At 44.2% G+C, this 22,866-nt stretch overlaps 1 protein-coding gene across 2 annotated transcripts in view; it reads right to left on the bottom strand.

The window, feature by feature from the left end:
- Window positions 1-2,793: 2,793 nt before the first annotated feature.
- LOC147689778 (uncharacterized) overlaps window positions 2,794-22,866 on the bottom strand; it is a 100,046-nt gene continuing 79,973 nt past the window's right edge. For both annotated transcript variants that reach the window (XM_086937259.1, XM_086937260.1), the window contains exons 3-4: window positions 17,819-17,982; window positions 2,794-5,090 (exon numbers count right to left, since the gene is read on the bottom strand). In XM_086937259.1, coding sequence (XP_086793385.1) covers window positions 3,512-5,090; window positions 17,819-17,982 — 1,743 coding nt within the window. In that variant the 3' untranslated portion in view covers window positions 2,794-3,511. The remainder of the gene's footprint in view (window positions 5,091-17,818; window positions 17,983-22,866) is intronic.

Genomic DNA, 22,866 nt, shown 5'->3' with positions numbered 1-22,866 from the left:
AAGAACGCTGGATCACTAGGTGCAGGCCTGTATCTCCTTGATATTGATCTAGATACAGCCGGAGGAGACAAAGGTTTCTGCCAAACCTCTAGAATTGACTCTGTTAAAGCTCTGTAAGAATGTTAGACTTCACCTCCGAAGTTTAAGACCCAACAAATCAGCCGCCTTCCTTATCACTATATGGTAAGGTGCAACGTCTTGAATTATATCACCAGAAGCACAATGCAGGTTATATTCAGGGGAAGTGTCAAGGCCACTTGCTTCCTAAAGGCCTTCAAACTCATCCACAGATTCTGTAATTTCACCTTCCTCCTGCTCATGCAGATACTCCTCCTCCTCAAGTAACCTTTGTGCCTCTCTCCTGGTGCGTTACTTAGGCAACGGCGTCGGAGAAAACAACAGCGATGTCACTGGAGGAGCCTCTGCTTCATTCCTCGACGTCGACCGATCTCGCAGCGGAGCTGACTCAGCCGCAGATGGCGTCCGTGGAGCCGGTGTGGAGGTCCTCGGCACCGTGAAATGCCATGCCGGAGCCGACAGCATAAATGGCATAAAAGGAGCCTGGGGATAGTATTGTGGCACTACCAGGTTAAAAGCCAACGGACCCACGGGCCCGAAGGCACGCCGGATGGAGTCGAGGCTCTAGCAAACATGCCAAACATAACATTTAAAAAATGCGATGAATCAGCCCCAGGAGCAGGAAAAGGAGGATAAGGATCCGCACATTCCTGATGGGGAGTCACCTGAGGCTGAACTGGAGCCTGCAGAGCCTGGGACGGCGCCCGCACAGGTGAAGTCTCACGGACTGGAGAGGACTCACCCTGGGTCGGCAAATCCACTGGAGCCGAGAATCATCATGATGAGAAGCGACATCAGAAGCTGGAGACGCCGGCTTCGAAGATGATACTGGCGTCGCATTAGGAGAAGGCGATGTAGAAACATAATCCTTTCTTCGAGATCGTTCAACTGGAGTCACTGACCTTCACTTCGACCACGACCTCGTCTTCGACGTCGGTACTCTTGACTTCGAAGAGCGATGTTGCGAGGCGTGTCTCTTCTTGGACCTCTTATGTTTCTTCGATCTCGAAGTGTGCGACGACGAAGACTTTGCCCTTTGTCTTCCTCTCTTCTCCTTTTTAGCTTTAGCCATAAACAACTTGGCCTCCCAATCCTTGATCGCTGTCGGGTTAATTTTTCTACGGCTTCTGCACTCCTCGACATCGTGGTCCGAAGAAAGGCACCAAAGGCAATCTTCGTGCGGGTCCATAATGGACATGTGCCCGCCACATTCTCTACACTGTTTAAAACCTGTTTTCCTCGAAGTAGCCATTTCCGTGCGGAGCCGGTCCATTGTGACGTCCTCATCGGCGTAGGGAGAGCTAGGAAATAATTTCCCGTGGAATGCTGGCGCAGGGGGTATTTAAAAGGTGAGGAATCCACAGGCAAAAGTATCCATCAGAGAGCAGCGGGAGAGACAGGAAAGCAGGTACGACCACGGAACAAGGTAAGAAGGCTGAAAGGCCGCAGAGGGTGGAAAGGGTGTAAAAGGCAGAGCAGAAAACAGAAGAAATAATGAGGCAAAACAGGGTTGAGCGAGCAAGAGTGAGTGCAAAGAATGAGAAGAAGCAAACCGGCAAAGAACTGAAAAAGTGAGAGATTAAGAGTGAGAGAATAAAACAAACAGGAGAAAAAGAGTTAAGGGCAGGAGAGCTGAGCGATAGGGAGCCTATAAAGAGTGAGAGGAAAACGTGCGGCTAAGAGGAAAAGAAAGAGCTAAGAGACAGACTCAAGAGCTGAGTGACAGTGCCAATATTGCAAGGAAAAAAGTGGACAGAAAGGCAAAAACCTAAATAAGTGTGAGATTCAAAAATGTATGGAGAAAAGGTAAAAGGCAAAAAGAGAGTTGAGAGAAAGGCAAAAGAGAGGTACCAGGTGGAGGCACGAGAAAGGGAGCCTCAAGATCACATCAGAGCTGGGTCGGAAAGGGCCAAGCCTGGTGGCAGGACCGGGCACAGGTAAGTGGGGAAGGCAGTGCTAGGTAGTGCTTACTTAATGGCAGCTGCTTATTGTCAAGAATACCCTCACAATTCTGATGAAGGACACTTTAATCTCTTGATTCCGTAATGTCAAGAATGATCATAATATGCCAATTAGAACTACTTTGTTTGAGAGCCTGGATATCACCAAAGTCCTCATTAGGAGAAGCCCTTTCTTTTCTGATCTCTGTACAAACTACTGTTTGCACAAGGATCGGAATGACAAATGTTGTAGTAATTACCAAATCCGCTGAAAGTTACAGAGGGGAAATGCCGGGTAAATACTACTATTTGTGTATTTTGGTGTGCTAAGCACCAAAATCGGCATCTTATGCACAAAATGTAATAAGGAATAATGATCAAACCGTCTACATTGAGATTCCTGTGAATTTTAAAATGGGCGATAAGTATAGCATCCAAAGCCGGGCCAAACATTATGAGGGAACTAGAATATCCATGAAATAACAGGGAATTCAAAGTGGCCAAAATAGCCAGAATGTCAATAATCTGCCAAGTTACAACTATAATGCGTAAAATGCTTAGAATATACCCAAAATGGGTTACTTGATGCCAGTCCCAACGTAATGCCTAGTATACCCACAATATGCCAAAGAGGCCCATCTAGAGCCAGGGCTACCTGTGTGGCCATTCATAAATGAATTGCATCCTGCAGACTCAGTGATACAGACCTGGGTGAGCACTGGGCCTACTGTGGCAGAGGGTGCGCCAGTGTTTAAGAAAAGCGAACTATTCAGGATCAGTGGCTGCTTCTTTAATATGTACAAATACAGATTATTACAACACATTTTGTTTACTGGATTTTACATGCACCACGTTTTCCATAGGTTTTTCTACCATGTTCTTAGGAACTGTTGAATCATAGAAATTCAATGAAGGCCATATCATACCTGCGTGTTACCATTAAAATTAAAACAACATTTGAATGGAAATGAGAAATCAGACATTTGCTGATGAATCTTTCATTTAATATTGATACAATATCATAAAAGATATTTAAATAATGTACTAAGAGTAATGCGTTCAATCTAGCTGAGCATGTTAAAAAGAAACCAGTTCTTTAAACACAATAAATATATGTTAAAGTGATAACATGCTCAAACTCGCATTTTTATCGTAAGCATTGGATACACAACACTGTTTTAGGTACTGTGCATTTTGTTTTCAGTGTGGTGGGTTGTTAGGAGTGAGGTAAAAGGCGACCTTCTATTTACCTGAGGAAGGAAAGACCCCTGCTCCTGCATGCAGGCGCTTCCCCATAGTCTTCTGTAACGGATACTGCAGTAAATGATGGAAACCATTTGCTTAAGCAGAAATACAGGATTCTGATTTAATGCTAAATACAAAGAAATATGCTGCAATCATGTTAGTTAATTGCACACACACTTCCCTCACTGTCCATCAGAAGTCCTTCCATTGACTGCCACAGAAACATAACTTAAAAATGCATTGCCAAATCAACCCTGTGAGTCACTTAATTTTGCGAGTCCAGCACACACTACCCACAACTGATGTATTATGCTTTCTAAAGTCAATGGGATAACTGTATCCAAAAGGTGATATTCCTTTATTCTACTCAGAACTTCTTCCAAATGGATTGTTAAGGAGATCATCTGATTGGCTTCCAAAAAAGTGTAAGTAGTCTCTTCTGACTCCTGAGCGATCAGTTCTTCCTCAGCATATGATGTCTGTTCACTACTCTCACTTGCTACCTTAGTCTCCATTGCTACTGGCAACCCTTCTGGAAATGTAACTGACAACTCTTGCCCAACTATGGATGGCATCAAATCTCCATTAGTGTCTTGCACCTCTTCTTGAGCTGTGGATGACATCTCTTCAGCAACAGTTTCTGACACCTCTTTTTCAAGCGTTTCTGGGGTCATTTCTTCTGGTTCTGATATCTCTTCCACAGCATTCTCTGGCACCTTCTCTACAACAGCATCAGGCACTAGCTCTCCAACGGAGTCTGCCCCATCTACCAATAGTTGTGCCTCTTCAACTGACGCTACTGGCTCTTCCGCAGATATGTGTCCTTCTTCCGCTAGTACCTCTTCAATTTCCACATCCTCCACTGCCACGATTTCTTCATCCATTCCCTGTGAAGATGGACTCACGTGACATGGAAACGGGTATTCCACAAAATGTGCATTTACACCTTGAAGGTCCTCTTGTATTGCAAATTGGGTTGCTGCTATTACAATATCATTAGGCTCTAGTAATTCCAAAATACCAGACAACTTTGTAATCTCGTTTTCAGACGTAGAACCACTATATAGAGGGCTTTTAAAGATGATATCCCCATAAGGGGATATTCCTAAAAGGCCTTTAAATACTGTGTATTTATTTTGCACTGAACCCGATTTAGCTAGCGGATTTGGAAAACTGGATGCCTGTACTTTCAATTCAATGCAACTCAAAATCACTCTTGCTCGAGGGTATGTAGCTTGAAAAATGGCTGGCATATGTTTGTCAATGCTCTCTCTGCTGGGCCATGACACCAAGTCCCTAAACAAGATGTACAGATAGTTAGCCCAGGTAATTATCATTTTAGTTACTGTAGATTGTGAAACATTAAACCTTATGGCTAGGTCTTCCTCAGGGAATCCTTGGCGAACTTTGCACAAAAATAGAAAAAACTGATCAATGAGAGATAATGTTTCCTCGCTTGAACCACCATCCTTTACAGTAGTTTCTGCATCCTGTTGACACTGTTTCCACACTACTGCATTGGCTGAAGATGGTCTCAGAGACACAAAGAAAGCTTTCAATGTAACATAATCCATAAATCCAGTGTAGAAATAAATCATATTAGAATCATTTGAAAAACGCTCCAAAAAAAATAATTTGCCCTCCAGTAGGGCTGTGCGTTGCTGCAACCTTGCAATCTCCTCACGAGCAGCCACCAGCATTTCAGAATCGGACATGGGAGGAATGTCGTAACAGTGATCCAAGAAGGAGACAGTCTCCATCGTTTCCGTCTGTCCGGGTTGAGTCTGCAGTACAGGCTGAACAGATTTCAGAATGTTCTTATTTGTCCTGTACACAAAAAGACATTAATGTTAGTATTTTAGAATTTTATGTAATTATATTAGCACAGGGATATTAGTTTAAACCAACAGTTTTCAAGGAGGTAATATAACACTGTTGAAGGGGAACTTCATAAATTGTATTTAAAAGACAAATGGTCTAATTTCACAAGCTGCCGGCACTGCTTAATTTTGATTGAGGAAGGTTTAACATGCGCTTTGAAATGCTTTGGGTAGACACTACACCAATCTGATAATTTCTAACAACAATGCAAATTTGCTGCTCCAGACCTGGGTACAAATATCTCTTTGGCCAATAGCAAGGCAGCTAATGTGGGCATATTGGGATGTGCTAGGTTAAACCCTCTAACCCACCAAGTTTCAAGAGTGAAAGGAAATTCATTTCAAATTGGCAGCCTCATGTGGTATCTGCAAGCAACCCCTTTCAAAAGTGCTTTTTACATTTGATTAGTGATTACTCCAGGGACTGAGATGAGACCAAATATAAACACGTGCTATTGATAATGGAAGTCACCCACTGCTAACCAAAGGTACTGACTTTGGAGAAACAGAAGGAATAGGTGGTAAATAAGAGCTTTCAAAACGTATGGGAAATATCCTTCACCCTCCCATAACAATACCATGACCCACACCAAAGTTATCATAATGGAGTGTCCTACTGGTAATATATCTTTTGAAGTGTCTAATATATTGGAACTGTTATATTTTTATTTTTGACTGAAAAGAATTAAATCTCTTTTCTTAAATCTTGCACTAGCACTACATCAATGGAAATAAGAAGCAACATGCTGGTCGCCTGCAGTTTGGGTGCTTCAGAGGGGAGAGGATTTAAAGTCTGATGGTTGAGATTTCTTTCTATCTGTGCATGTAAAGAAATCTTGTTTCCCTTGCCCCACTGAGGGAGGGGCTTTCTGATTGGAATTAGGGGCTGACCTACGGCAGATAGTGAGACAATGTTGGTTCTTTAGGTCTATAAATCAAAAGATGAAGATTAAAAGAAGCTTTTGATCTCATACTACAGAACTTCCTTCTCTGGTTTTAAGATTGACAGTCTTGCCTGAATTTTCTTCTTGAAAAGGGATAGTATTTCTTACTATTCCCCCCCCCCCCCGGAATTGTTCGAAGGTCCGACTAGAAACTTAAAAGCGCAGAGCCCTTTGACTATGTTGGCTGACATTAATAGCTTTAGTAAAGTACAGGTCCTGCTGCCTCCTATTGTTCATGTTATGTCTGTTCAAATAGCGCTCAAATACCAAAAATAGGTTTATCGACGCTAACTGAATGCTACTCGCCAATAACCCAGCCAAATTAAATTGAGAAAAAAAGCCATGTTTCAGGAGTTTGGTATGGCTCCAAGATACGGGGGTAGGCCATTCCAGGCCTTTGAAGCTCCAAGCACAAATCCTGTTCCTCTGCAATTCATCCACTTGAATCTAGGAATGATCACCAGATTGGCTGAGGCCGAATGTAAGGACCTGCTTGGTGTGTACCAGAAAATACTCGTCCGCAGAAAGAGGGGGCCCTGATGATGCAGTGCTGTGTGCACTAAACAAAGAGCTTTACAATATTTCTCTTCTTAATTGGTAGCCAGTGTAGTTTCCTATGTGCTAGGAAGGCTGAATGGTGCTTGGAGATCTTAAAAAGCACCAGAGCTGCTGCATTCTGCAAGATCTGTAATTTGTTCAGCAAATGCTGGTGAGCACGCATATACAAATTATTGCAGGTGTCGACCACGATAATACCAATATTGTATTCGTGGTCTTGTGAGGTTAAAGGTTTAAAAAAATGGCCTTTAGATACCCTGAAAATATATTTTATTAAATATATATTCAGCAATAAGAATTCTGGGATCCTTTATGCTGTACGAGTTATTCAATGTTCATGTATGTCAGTGAAGATCCCAAGACGGAGAAGGAAAAGTTGCTTGTAATCCAAATTATTTCTGCAGCATTTGAGTGAAAGTAAGGCTCTGGAAGACACATGTATCTTGTCACCGTTTCCTAACTTTGGCACCATGTGAAACCCCAATATAAAAAATAAAAAACATTAATGAAGTATTTCGTTCTGTAAGGGGTCCTAGATCGTATACTAAATATCTGGATCTCGGGCGTGGCCTGATCAGCCATGGAGTGAGACACACTTTGCTCCGCTCCTGTTGTAGGAGGGGGGCCTCCCGAGACAAATATCCAGTAAAGCACCCAGTTCTGAAACCCAGGCAGCGAAGGACGCGTTACTGAGAGGGGCTATAGCTGTGTCAGACGGCCCAGACCTGTCCCCCAGGCCCCATTTCCAGACAGAGAGAAGAAAAGGTGAGTTGTCAAGATGGCAGCCTACAGAAATTGAGGTGGCATTGGCAGCCAGCAGAGGGCGGCTCAGGTCGGACAGAGGTCCCGGGGTCTGTCCGGGTGGATGTATCGGTGGTACTGTAAAACGTCGATCCGGGAGTTGGGTAGCATGTGGAGGGACCCAGGTCATGCGGGTCCAGAAGTACAGGAGAGAGACCTAGGGCAGAGCGTGTGACGCGCTTAGCCTCAGGAAGACGCAAAGGCCTGGCCTCTGGGCAAACTGAGAAGGAACGGAGGAGAGGTGATTGCTAGAGCTAGACATCGGAGGGAGCACAGAGTAGAGGCTGCAGTTGAGAGCAGAGATCAGGTCTCCTACTGGAATGAGGCAAGGCCTCCTCTACCCACGGCGCCTGCAGAGCTGAAAGAGACAGACTAACTTTGGAGACCAGCAAGGGGGACTTCCACTCTGCGACAAAGGAAACCTAAAAAGGAGTCAGGGACAGATTTGGTCTGATACAGGGTCCTGGAAAAGAAGCTGGTACGGGGAGTCTAGCGGAACTGGGTGGCACTATGTTGAGAGGGATATGCGCAACAAGGTCCATTGTCACAGCTCTGCATGGAGAGGACTGATCCAGGAACACGGCACAGGTAACTGAGTTGGCTATTGAAGGGGGCATTGGTCAGACCTGGCAACAAATCGGGGCGGGGTCCCACCAAACACCTCACATTCCCTCCTCCCATGACCCTGCAATGGCAATGAGGGGTATGTCCCTGGAATGAAGGGGAAGATCCGCGCTGCAAAGAACAAGCCCCAAAGCAGGATGGCGGCGGGTCAGGAAACGTTGACTGAGGAAGCGGGCACGTTCCTGGCTATGCATATGGCGACAATCCTGAAGGACATCAGTGATATCAAGGGGACACAGGAAGCTCAGATTGTAGCAGTGGTTAACGAGGTGGGTCTACTGCATGATAATCATAAAAAGCTGACAGGACGAGTAAAGAATACTGAAACACAGATGGGCTTCATACATCCGAATGTTAAGGTACTCATGCTGAAATGCTTCGCCATGGAGAGGGAGATGAAGTCCCTGGCTGGTTGCCTGGGGGACCCAGAGGGTAGGTCCCGCCGCCACAATGTGAGAATTTTGGAGGTCCTAGAAAGAGCAGAGGAACCCATTACAGAACTGTTTATAGAGAATAGGTTGGCAGAGACTGTCCCGGAGGTTCTTTTCTGTCAAGAGAGCCCACAGAATACCAGCAGTACCCCTGGTGCTTGGAGCGGGCCCAAGGCTCATCACAACGTGATTGATAAACTTTAGGAACTGGGACATACTGTTGCAGGTGTTAGGAAAGCACGGCCCTTGGGACATTGACGGACACAGGGTCAACCTATACCTGGATTACACCAATATGGTTCAAAGACAAAGGATGTTTGTGGCAGTCAAAAGAGTTCTACCCCAGCTGGATTTGAAATATGAGCTTATTTTACCCACACAATTACAGATTGTATACAGGGGAATGCTTACTTACTACTATCAGCGCAAGAGGCATGGAGCTGGGTAAAACAACAAGGCCTGTGGTAAAGTCAGTCTCCAAGGCCACGGAGTGACGTTGAATGGAGGCTTACACCTTCCAAGCGCCGGAATGTAAGACGAAACAAGGCTTTGCCAACGAAAGGGCAAATGAGAAAGGAGCAAGTGAAAATGGTGCTGGAAGTCATAATCTGCAGTTATGTTCTGGACAACCAAAAATAGAGAGCATTGGTCTCTGAGGAGGAGGGCAGTGGACCCTTACGCACAAACCCGGATATAGAGGAAGAGAGACTACCGAAGGTCAACCCGATGACTGCTCACGGCATCATTTAGGAAGATCCCTGCAAATGGTAAGATGCTGCCCTTCTGGAGTGCTGTTCTGAGTGAACTGCTTGACAGACTACCTTTTTACACACTTGGGACTGCTCGCTGTGGTAAGACCCGGGGAGATGCTCTGGTTGGCGGGGAGGGTGAGGAGATCAATACAGAACTGAGAGACTGAGGCGAAAAGGACACAGAGACACTACCTGTAGCTCATGCAATGCCTAAAGGTTGCACCCCAGCACAGGAAGCACAGTGCACTGTAATGTTGTTGCAGATTGGGGCTTACATATACAGTGGATTGGGAAGGTGCTCAGTTCTAGGATCATGTTATGGTACAATGGGGGTAGTTGAGTGGTTAGTTTACAACACACCAAGAAATCAAGGAACCAGGATAGCGATTAGCTATACACACAAGGGTGCAGGGCAAGTGTTGGGGAAAGAAGGTAAACAGCCACCATGCCACAGAGTCAGAACCTGACATTGTTAACATGGAAGGTCAACGAGGGGAATAAAGTGAAGAGAGGCCTGGTCACCAAGGTGCTTTGTAGATACAAACCCGACATAGTGTTTCTACAAGAAACCCACTTAATAGACAACCAGCATCACAGTGTAGGGAGAGGTAGATATAGAAAGGTATGCTACGCACACTACACCCAGGGATCTATGAGAAATATCATCTCCCGGTACACCTACCAATCAGTAAGGAGTTGCCCCTTTCTTAAAATCCTCTCTGGTTACTGTACCTATATACAATATCTTTAGAAGAATTGGGATTGTTGGTTTTTCACATACACTTATCCAAATAAGATTATTTTCTATCATGAAAGGACTGTTATACACGTCAGTTTACTTCCCTACATGGTTATATTGTTATTAGATTCGGAGGAGGGCAGCCAGCTTTTTTTCGATCTTTGACACAAGTAAAAGTCACTGTGGGTCCTTTGAAAATCTGTATTAAACCCTTCAAAGGTGGAGGCTCCCTTTTCGAAGCCAGTCTGACATGTTATCTTGTTAAATTACACTGCTACGTTACTGAGCACGTAACACTTCCCGATTTTGGCGACCTCTTTTTGGTTGTGGGGCATCTACAAAAGCCGGGACTTGACCTTGGGGAAGTAAAGTAATATTCTTCTGGGTTTGTTGGAACCTCCAAGGTAAGGTGAATGCTCCTTTTTAAGTGTTTTCATTTGTTCCTCATATAATAGATGATCAAGGATTGGTCCTTTCTCCACGTACTCCAAGAGGCCATCCTTTTCAAGAAATTAGGTTGAGAACCTAAGTTTTGGTACTGCGGAGGGAGTATAAAGGCGGAGGGAGTATAAATGTGTCACTTTACACCTGAGCGGGTGAGACATCCACATGAGTTTACGAAGCTTTTTCCATGCGCGTGGTGCATGAATTTAGCAGCATTCAGAGTAATGCCATTTCCCACAAACTGTATCAATGAGCACTCATGGTTCAATATTCTTGGCAAAATATTTATTTTGTTTTATGTTTGTCTTTTTTGTTTTCTTTGCCTAAGCCATTAGTATACTGATTACAGTCCTAATATAGGGAGTTTCCGTTTTTGAGAACGACTATTGTGTTTTTTTCCACAGAGTTGGAGGTTTATGCGCCTTTTGATCAACGTAAGAACTCTACCAATAGCGCAGATTAGGTTGTTATTGTTAGGTCCTGATAAATTGCCATAGACACTTAAGGACGGCAAAGGCATGAAACATGCTGAGCAAGTTTTTGACCAAAATTCCTATGACTAATTAGTAAATAATAATCACTTAGGAAAATACTAAGGACCTTTTTTTCCTGCGCACTCTCGGATCTGTTTTGACCTTAACAAAGTCTCTAGAAAGAGTAAAATTAACATTAACAGTAGTTAATTTTATTCAATTTTCACTAATCTTCCCAGAAAAACTTCAGTGTTTTCCATCGTTAGAGGCATTATAGCTGCACCCTTGCAACCCCGAATGACGAAAAAAGATCTAGGGCAAAGACCTCCTTAGTGGGGCCCATTGGGCATTGGAGCGCAGGCCCAACGAGGGGCACGGCCTGTGGATGAAGCCTAATGATGAACCCTTGGGTGGGCGAGGGCTTGTGCTCCACTGAGATAATGCAGTAGAGTGTGTTTCTCTCAGTCCTTCTTATATTAAGACCATATGAGACCACCACAGGAATGTCTCAAGGATCATCGAATTCTTGCTTCCCCCTACCAGTGCAATGCAAGAGACTATGGAGTCCGCGCGCAGGGGGCGGGGGCTATTTGTCTTTCTGATAGATATTGTATCTGTTGAAGTTCAAGGCATTTCTGGCGGATATAAATGCGTGCAGCGGCGGGGGAGGAAATATAAGCAGAAGCATATCGAGGTGATCTAGAGGGAGAACGAGGCGGCCATTTTGCATGCAAGTATCAAGGGACTGGCTTCACTCGCTCCCACATAGTCAATGACAATGAACCGTTGGGTGAGCTGTATCTGCCGCCAGGATCAGCTTCTTGGAGGGCTGATTGGCATATGATAATACCCCCAAGCACACGGAATGTGGCGTAGCTAGACATGCAGTGTAATTTCCCCTGTGCGTGAGGTAGAGGAAAACAGACCAAGCATATGCCCGGAGGGAGACGGTACTTGTGGACAGCGACTACATCGGGGGCCCTGCCGCACTAAGAAGGTCACCCCATCATTACGGAACCCTGTGGCCGCCTAACCTGAACTCAGGAACCTGGCGGTGGGAAGACTGGGACCACTAGTAGTGTCAGGCGCCAAAATACAGTGGAGGAGATGGGGATTGGCGCTCCAGGAGCCGTTGTGCGGCAGTGAGGAGAACGCGAAGCCCGGGGTCCTCATGTGACTGATAGACCTGAAAGCGCGAATGGCAAAGAGTCGCACAACTACACCGATCTCAAGGCGGGGGGGGGGGACGCATGAGCTGAGCACCACCGCGGTGATATAGAAAGTGGGTGTGGAGGTCGTAGCTAACAAAGGCACCTAGGGTCTGGATTGAGCTGCTACAACATAGTCTATGCTACAGCGATTTGAGGCGATTTGAGGCGCGCTGAGTCGGCCATTGGCCTTTGATTGCAGAAAAGTTCCCTGAAGCAAAATACTACTCCTGCGTGCCTGAAATGCAGTGAAGGTGGCAGCGCAGCGAAATCCCCCTTGACAGCGAGGCAGTAGGACGCAGGCCAGCAGCGTGTGCAGCAGTGGACATAACTCTCAGACAGAGGCGACATTGCGGGGATATACCACATTAACATAGTCTCTCCACTACTGCAAGGTGAAATAATAAACGTGCCTTAACGGAGATTAGTGCTCCTGTGGGAGCCCCTATTGAACAGCTGCAGATTACTTGCAAATACAACCGCATACTGCCAGACCGGAAAGACAGCCACAAAGCTAGCGTGGGTGCCATAACTTCGCAAAACCCGGGCCCAGAACAGCATTAACAGCCACCACCAGAGACAGGGTCAGGATGGGGAAACCTGATACTTGCCAACCGCGATTGACATTTGATGTCAAAAAGTCCACTAGACAGCAGCAAGCAGATGTGGACACCGAAGCAGAAGCCTCTCAGCAGGAGCACCAGCAGGCCTCAGGGGATGATCTGAAATCGATCCTATTGGAGGGGAGGCAGGGCTTTGCAGCCATAGCGGATAAAATGGACACGATGACGACACGGATGGATGCAATAGCCCGAAAACTCTAAGGACACGAGACAAGCATAAAAGAGGCGGAACAGCGTATCTCTGATGTAGAGGACACCGCCACCACCCAAGTGCAAAAAGTGACAACACAAATGGATAAGCTGCTCAAGCTTATAGCGGCGAAAAATGAGGACATAGAAGCGCGGAGTAGGAGAAACAACATACACGTGCTGGGTATACTGGAAAGCACGAACACAGGCAAGATGGAAGAATATATAGAGAAATTACTAACAGCTGTGGTGGGCGCAGACCGGCTATCCCCTCACGCCTGTTGAACTATAGAGATAGAGACATCGCCTTACGTATAGCCAGGGAGAAAAAACAACTGAATTATGATGGTATACCTTTCACTATGTATCCTGACTTTACGATACACATGCAGGAGGAACAACCTAATTTACTGGCAGTGAAACAAAAGCTAAGGCAGGCGCAGATTGATTATGCCCTATTATACCCAACCGCCTCCGCGTCACCCACCATGGGACACAAACATTTTTTACAAAGCCGCAACGGGTGGAAGAGTTCTTGAAGCAACTTAAAAAACAGAAAAGATCAACGCCAATATTGGAGGACTCGCCACGATCTCACTCGCCATAAGTGGAATAAACTCCGCCGCAGACTGATACCAAATGTTGACATGCTACATCTCACGCTCCATGGACATGGCCACATCCGTAAGCATCTACAGAACCATGGGATAAGACACTACCCACCTGTGGAATGGGGCCTTCTAAGTGAGGGATACACCGAGGGGAGAGCAAGAACAATTCGTAGCCGGTCACCCTCAAGTTCTGTCCAGGGACAAGCAGCATGAAGCACTACACCTGGACTGACGAGAGGTATTCGTGGACCACCCAGACGTGCTACCCCATCTGGGAGAACCCCATCACTGTTATTGTGTTGTTTTTGCTTCTCTCTAGTCTCTTCTTAGGTTCACCATGGGAGGAGACGGGCCTATTTGGTATGTCTGAGAAGCTGAGAGGCATTTGGGAGGGGGAGGGGCTTTCTGATACTGGCATGTTTGGGATGCTTCAGTGGGAGGGGGAGGTAAGGGGATGGGAGTTCCAAAGTAACAGTGAAACAAGTACACACATATTTTTTAGTAGATGTATCTCTTCGTATATGCAAATGTCAATGTACAAATGCTCGCAATACAAGGGTCGAGTAGTGACCAGATGGTATAATGACACCAGAGGGTAGAACCACACTTAGGGTGCTGTCTTGGAATGTCAGGGGCCTCGGAGATCCGAGGAAAAGAAGACAAGTGCTAGCCTACCTGGATAGAAGGCAGGTGCACGTGGCTTTATTACAGGAAACCCACATTGACCCGAGAGCCCTGAATACCTTTGCTAGTTGGTGGGCAAGCTGTTTTCCTCTTATTCCTCGTATGCCCGCGGAACAGCAATACTCTTTAACAAACTGAGCTAGCAGGGGTGTTGAAAGATCAACATGGCAGATATGTTATTGCATGGGGACGACTGGGTAGAGATTCAGTCACAATTGCAAATTGCTATTGCCCCAACAGGGACAGCCCCGAGTTTTTCACCAACCTATGGGGTAAAATACTAACAATTGCTTCCACTCACATAATTTGGGGGGGGATTTTCAATGTTGCCCTAAACCCACACCATGACAGATCCAACGCAGGCCCGCATCACTACACCAACGCACAGGAGGCACTGCGAGGCATAATCACGGAGGGTGGACTGATAGATAGTTGGAGACATGCGTACCCGCGAAAACAGGAAGGTACACACTTCACGTCCCACAGAGTAACATAGGCGTGTATAGGCTACTGTCTACTTTCCAGGGGACTGGGGCCGGCTATACACAACGTAATGCACTTGGCTAAGACATTCTCGGACCACTGTCCAGTTAAAGTATCGCTCACCGCACCAGGTTATGATAGACCCAGACAGAGCTGAAGGCTACAACCCACAGCCCTGCTACATATAGTATACCAAGCAGAATTAGGTGAGGAAATCAAAGATTTTTTTGTCAGAAACAAAGGCTCTGTAGATAGTGTTGAAATGAGATGGGAGGCTTTTAAAGTAATGATAAGGGGATTTTGCATTTCGAAGAGCTTTGGGGTTTTAGGAGATATACAGAACACAATACACAAACTAGAACGAGAACTACGAGGGATAGAGGGGCAAATGGGACGTGGGGCGCTAGGACAAGTGCAAGGGACTTCCGGGCAAAATTGACTGAATATGAAGATGCTGCGCAGAGAGAGTCAAAATTCAAAGGACGTTACTGGGTAACTCGCAAATATGGGGAGGGGGAACGGCCGGGGAGAGCGCTAGCCGAAGTGACAAGATGCCCCCGTTTTAACACACCCATATTAGAGATACGGGGGCCCCGACGCACTACCTCAACGGGATTCACTTAGCATATTAGATATATTTATAACACATTTTAGTAAGTTATATACATCCCAAAGACATGGCCCAATACATCTTGATGACTTTATGGAAGAAGTAACACCTGGATGGCTCAGTAATACGCAGAGAGAATTTTTATGTCTCCCATTTGAGATTGATGAAATCAGGGAAGCAATAATGCAGCTTATAAACGATAAGCGCCGGGGTCGGACGGCCTACCGGCCGAGTTTAAAAAAAGTTACATAGACATCATGGCGCTAGTTCTAAAAGAGGTATACGAAGAATCCCTGGAGGTAGGAATACTCCCCCCCCCGATGAGGGAAGCAATAGTTACGTCCCTTTTGAAGCCTGGGAAACCCCCTGAATCCTGCGATTCATATCGGCCATTGTCACTGATGAACTGTGACACGAAGATATTAGCGAAGGTACTGGCCAACCGACTAACTCTCCTACTGGACAAACTTATACTCTCTGACCAATTGGGGGTTGTGCCGGGCAGGCAGAGCCACATCCCACAACCTCAGAACCCTATTCCCTCTGATCCAGACAGTGGCACCCGAATTTCCACTCGCCGTAGTGTTTGTAGATGCCACTAAGGCATTTGATTCGGTGGAGTGGGACTACCTATTTGGGGTACTACAGAGAACGGGCTTCCCACTTTTATATTCGTCTTGGATTAAATTATTATACCACCAGCCCACTGCCAAGATTCTGATTTATGGCCACCTATCCCAGGCACTTAAGATCTCAATGGGCACCCGGCAGGGGTGTCCATTATCCCCGCTCCTGTTTGCCATTGCATTAGAGCCGTTGCGGATGACATAACGCTCTACATCAGAGACCCTCAACATACCTCTCATGCCAGCAGTGACACAATTTCCACTAGATTTTCCGCTAGAATGATGCGACCCAGATTTAAGGTATCTAGGAATACAGTTAACCAGAGACAGAGAAGACACAATAAGGGCGAATTACGGTACAGCTATAACGCGGCTCAACACTAACATTACGCGCTGGATATCATTGCCACTTTCGTTTGCGGGATAAGCATCCCTTATAAAGATGATCATACTCCCACAATTCCTATACCTGTTCCTCAATATCCCTTACCATCCTGGGCGCCATTTCTTTAAAACATTACGCTCAGAATTAATAAGATTGCTCTGGGGAGGGAGGCAGACAAGACTCAAACGGGCGACGCGAACACAACAGTACGATCAAGGGGGTTTCGACATCCCTGATTTTGAGATATATTTTCTAAGCGCACAGGCACACTATGCCTACTATTGGATCTATCCCCCTCGGTATATGCCACAGATAGTTACAGAAGATTGGCTTGCGGATCCAGTGCCGCTGACAAAACTGATACATGGGCCTACCTGCACTCGTGCGAGACCGCCCACCGCTATCACTGGTACCGTAGACACATGGAAACAGAGAACGTCACTGCTAGACTCAACCATCCTCTACTCGACTCCCACTGTCTAATCACCCTAGTCTATCCCTATTGCAGGAAAAGGGATTTCAAGCCCTATGTAGACTGGCTCATATTACCACATGGGGGATCTTGTTCATGCATGGTGGGACATTCCGCTCCCTAGAGCATTTGCTACAAGGAGTCCAACATACACCCCCTAGACGTGTTCCTCTACGTGCGTTTACGGCAAGGAATGTGATCCATCATTCCCAATTGCCCACAAGAACCATTATGCCTCATTCCACTACATCACATGTTGGGATCCACAGATGGAAAATAAAGAAGTTTCATAGTGGTGTAAAACTGGGTTTGTACTATACAAAATGAAGAAACCAAGACATTCAAACAAAGTTAAAAGGATTATGATGCGAGTGAATCCGGAGCATTATAGCCAACTAACCTAGAAGTGTCTACCAAAAAGATATATTTTTGGAACACAAAAAAGAGGAGCAATGCTTGTAGATAGTTTCCATAATGGATCAGCATAGGGGAAGGGAACATAAAAGTGGAAGAAGTTGGTTTCCAGGAGTCAAAATCTGTATATCGTAGCCCACTTAGACAGAAAACTAAGTGGCACCCTGCAGTGATTGTAAACAATACCATTTCCTGTTACAAAAACTAGTAAGGTTCGATGGCCACTTTGAAAAATGTGCGTGTGTAAGCAAGGGTGTGTTTCATAATCTAGAATTTACATCCTACCTGGGTTAACTAACTTAAAGAGGATGTACAGGAGAAACTTTGATTTAATGTTCCTTCTGTGTAAAAACAAGGATATGGCAGATATTTAAAATTATGCTCTCATGGCAGGGATTATTTCCCTTAATGTTTCTGGTTTCTAAAAATTGATATTCGTAAATGTTATTTCCGAATATTGGGGTGTTATATTACCGTTATGTAAATTATTGCACAGTTTTTGAGCTTTAAGCAACATTTCAATTAAATGTCCTACCGAAAGTTTCAATGATTTGAATCCACAAAGAGCAATGGTATACACGTGTGTGATTGCAAGGGACCATACCCCAGATTTTTCTTCTTTGTGGGCTGTAGCTGTGATGGTGCATCTTCAGACCACTGGAAGACTGATGGCACACACTCTGGCTTAAGATTTCTTTTTCCGGTGAGAGTCCGCATGAAATCAGAGGGAAGAAAGTGTTTTGAACAAACTCTAGTGCAAGTGGAAATCTACAACAAATTGTAAAAAGAAAAGGGTAAATAGGAATACCAAATTCTCTGCACATACGCTAATTACATAGTCATGGAATCATTAGAGGACACAGAGCCCGGTTTATGAAAGCTATCCCCATTTTATTCTCTTAATAATTTTGAATCTGAACTCCAAAAATAATTGCAAAACACAGGATAAGTCTGCATCTAAAGTAAATAAGAGTGCTTGAAAAAATAGAAGACAGAGCTATGCCCTTGTCGAATTCTGTCCAGACCACCATTTAAAAAGCCAAGTCATTGACAGATGCAAACTTTACAGGCTATGTGGCCCAATTCACCTTTGCACTTCAGCACTGAGAATGAAACCTCGAAAATGTATTGTTATGAATGTTTCATCAGTCAATCTTAACAAGTAAAAGAAGCAATGTACGTCAAATGTGTTTATTTATTTATTTAAATCTGGTTTACACTCTTAAAATTACTTGAACTCGAAAGACTGGAGATTAGCAGGAAATGAAAACAGGATGCTTAATCATAAAGGAGAATCTACTATCAATCAGTGAAGGAGAGAAATCAGGATTGTTCTTCGTGAATAGCCATGGAGAAGGAAAGATATTCAAACCACATTTCAAAGCTATTTTATCCTAAACATCTATACCAGGGTTATTTACAAGACATTTTTACCCAAAAGATGGCTTATAGATATAGGACATCCTATACAATCCAAGGAGCATGTCCATTATTTATCAGAAGATTCTTATACACAGTTATATTTCCATCTGCTTGATCAATGCAATCAAATAAATAGCACAGCTTCAGCTTAGTGGAGTTCTGAGGTATCAACATAGATTGGTCCGGATGCACCAGGGATGTGATGAAGGCCAGCAATGTATTAGCAAGGATGTTGGACTAAATCATTGCTTCCACACAGAAGAGGGATATGGGGGTGATACAAAGAAAACGTATCTATTGGCTCCTCCTCTTTCTTGTATCAGGGGTATGGTTGATTGTTGCAAATCCACCTGTAACACCCCCCTTGGTGTTTGAACAATTTCAGGAGCTTACACCGTTGAATACTGTCTGCCTTTTGAAAACTTCTGCAGGCATACAAATGGTACCCAACATCTTTTCCGGTTGCAAATGCTTAATGACAGTCCCCAATTGTTCTTCTCTGACTTCCTCATACTGTTTTACTCTGTTTACCTATGACACTCTAGTCTAGGCAGTCTATAATTGCCAAGGAAGTCTTCCATAATGAAACCTTTACAATCAAAATGGGTTTGATAGGTTACTTTGTAGTAGCATGAAAGGGTCTGTGATTTTTACTGGTTGGACAACATTTAATCATCATTAGCAATTTTGACCTTGCCTATTGGGATGGATTTCTCTTCCTTTTAGCTTAGCCAGGAGAACAATTCCCCCGCTTAATTAACCACTTCCTATTGTTTTCAGTGTAACCACACATTGGTCTTTAGAGGCATTCAGTGTAAGATTCTGTATTTATTTCTCAGGTGTCTCAGTCATTGCAAACTCTGTTGATATCGAGAGGCCGATTGTTCCCTTTCCTTCACCAGGAGTTCTGCTTCCAGGTCCCAGCTTGTAGGGACTGTGACTAACACCTAATATTTAATTTTTGCCATAGCATATCCCCAAAAGATGTCTTAAAGGCCTGCCAGAATTGGCATTAAATTATACTGAGCCTTCATTTTCCTGGAAATAGTGGGGTGAAAAAATGTGTACATAGGCAACAGTTTGTATCTCATTGAACGCGAAAAGTTGAATTGTCACAACTCATTCATCATCTTACCCGATCCTCATTAGCGAGGAGTGGTCAGAGATTCCCATAGCAAGATACTCTATACTGCGGACAGGCAAGATACCAATACCAACAATGGGGATAAAAAAAATTAATTTAACCTGGCAAGACTACATTTTTGCAACAGAACAGAAAGTATATGGAGTATCATGCTGGGTTGTATGACAGAACGACGTGTGCAACTATCACGCATGCCTTTACTTCGATGCCAGTACAACGCATGCGTCATTACTACACATGCATTTTCAACTAACATTTTTACAACCCATATGGCTTTACCATGCATGCCTTTTCACGAAAATGTCATTGTAAATGTATGGTTTGTAAAGACATATATGTAGTAAAGATGTACACTCCTCCAGGCAAAAAGAAGCAAGTAGGACAGTGAGCGTAGAACCAGGATTTGTGTTACAGAAGGAAGTAAAGAACGATGCACGTTGATCAGAAGTATGCGTTTTCAGTGAAGCAGAGCAAGCACGCCCTTGAAGGGTCCCACATAAGATGCAGCTGAAGGACAACGAGCGCCGATAGCAGAGGCAAGAAGGGCCGATGAGGTAGCTGCTGGACGCTGAGAGCTGAAGGCGAAGTAGTGATCCAAGGAAAATGTGTGTGCCAGAGTGGAATTTACTGAAAACAATGGCACCGCAGCACAAGGAAAGGAGCTCAGCAGAAGATAAGGACACCAGGCTCCAAGCCTCCAAGAATCCGAACACGCGTGTGGGTCTTGAGGTAAGCGATTTGAAAACCAACAGACTCTCAAGTTCAAGAGAGGTCAAACGTAAACATATCCCGCAATAAAAGTTGGGCACAATTAACATTCTGTCCCAACAATGTGTCCCTATACTACAAATAGGTACTCACTACATGGGGTATTGTTGAAAGTCAGTTGACATGTTCTAACCATCATGATGTCACTGACATTGGGTTGGCCTGTGAAGGAGATCACATGCATTTCTAGTTCACATCCCATGATCTCTTTAGCTTTTACATTGTGCCCTCCCATTAGAGTTAGTCACTTTGCTATTTTCGTCCTGCGCAAGTTGCCTACATTCAGCTTCCAATCAAACAGCACCTGCAGTGATGTCTGGCGTAATTGAATAACTCTGCTGGCTACCACTGAGAGCCCAGAATACTGCCATAACTGTCTGTTCACACATTGAACACATCCTCTGTGTTTTAAGTAGAAACCTACGCCACAAGGATTGCATTGATGTTTTGGAGTTGTTGCTCCCTAATGAGCATAAAAAGAAAGATAAACTCAGATCCAGTGAAAGGACTAGTAACATGGCCTCCTAACATCTGACCAAATGTTTGATATGCTCCTTCTGTCCCCTATTGCCACTTGGAATTTTGTACTAACTCATTCAGAAAAAAGAAGCATATTCATCTTCAAACCTAATCTATAGTCCTGGATTGAGTTTATTCAAGCAGGCATTCAGAGTCCTAAAACTGGCTACATGGGCCTTCCTACTATTCCCCATACTCACTTGATTCAGCACATTTCTACATAGTTCTCAGTAACCACTAAGGACAGGAGGCTAAAGTCCGCAAACAGTATTTTACTGGATGGCAGAAGGTGGCATTGTTGTCCTAAACACTTGTGGGAGAATCCACCACTCAAAATTATCTCCAATAATACTGAAATGTCATATGCATGCCGTCATATGTCCTAGGCACTGAACATAAATTACAGAGCATGTGTAATATGAACTAGATATGATCCTTGGCACAATCTTAGCAGATAGCTTGTGAAATGTCACTTAAGCAGCCAAGAGCAAACCTTGTTCAGTTCTCTAAAGTCAGCTGTCTAATATGGTTTCACTGGTGACTCTTTCGCCCTTTCTTCCTTCCTATACATCATCTGGATTCATCGGAGTCAGATAAGCAGTTCAAGACAAGTTAATATTTTCTTTAAGTGAAGTATTTCGAGATCAAATAGAAGAATTCGGGCTTTGGTAAGCAACCACATAGTAGCATGTAGGGATTAAACTTCTAAACCTCAAAATCGGGGGTCTAATTCCTCTAAATCGAAGAGAGCCCTGAACTTACTAAAAGATGCAGAAGCTGATGAGATGCTGTTTTGGAGGTCTTCCCAAAGAGCTCCCACTTCTTCTCGAATTATCCTGCAAATAATCCTGCCTAATGCGTTATCGGGTTGCTTTTCACTGACCAGGAGTCTGGTCAGTATAAATTGGATTATAAATAAAGAAAATTTCAGAAACATCCTTGAAGAGAACCTGCCACCCTCAAGAAAAAAAGCAATATGAAGACCGATGTCCATTGTACAGCATCACAAAGATCCAATCACACAGGAAAAAGTACAGTAAAGAGGTTATGAAGAAAAAAAAGTTAATCCCCTAAATATTAACACAGGTTGATGGAGATTTACCCACTTATATTTCTTTTTATAGCTTTGAGAGTTTATTTACTATTCCAATCTAAAAACAGATAGGGGAGCAAATCATACTTTGATTTTGCTGTAGTTATAAGACCATTTGCTGATAGGTCAGTGTCTGTATTGTAATTTAATCAAATCGGTGAGGAGCCAGCATCCAGATCGACAATAGCAGATTAATAATCTAATTATGAGTACATAGTCCATTTTCGAGGCACTCAAGTCATTATTCTCTTTGATCCTTCATTCATCCCATATATATACACGTGGGCTAATTCATGGGCTAATTAATTTCAAAGTTTGCATTCATGAGACCAGATTTATAGTCAGTGTATTCATTCTTTAAAGAACAGTTCAAAAAGTCCCGGGTACATTTTCAAGTCAATTTTTAGTGTCATTTGAGTATTATGAATAGCCACAACCAAAGTGTGTTCTGCAACATAGTCACTTACTCAGGCTTTTCCATTTCTAAAGAAGCATCATAGTGTGGTTTCACTAGAGAGAATGTTTTTTTACAGAGTATTATTTAGCGCACACTTGACCCGAAGGTATCGGGTATCAGAACGCTTTACATGAGCACCCGTTGCGTTACATGAGGACACATTCATTTTTGTTAGGCACGGGGAGATTAAATGATTTGCCCAGAATCACAGGATGTTGCACATCCTTGCCAAGACTCAACCCTGGTTTC

Source organism: Lissotriton vulgaris, chromosome 9, assembly GCF_964263255.1.
Source record: "Lissotriton vulgaris chromosome 9, aLisVul1.2, whole genome shotgun sequence".
NCBI lineage: Eukaryota > Metazoa > Chordata > Amphibia > Caudata > Salamandridae > Lissotriton > Lissotriton vulgaris.
The sequence above is the reverse complement of the archived record's forward strand: the minus strand, read 5'-3'. Positions and strand labels throughout refer to the sequence as shown.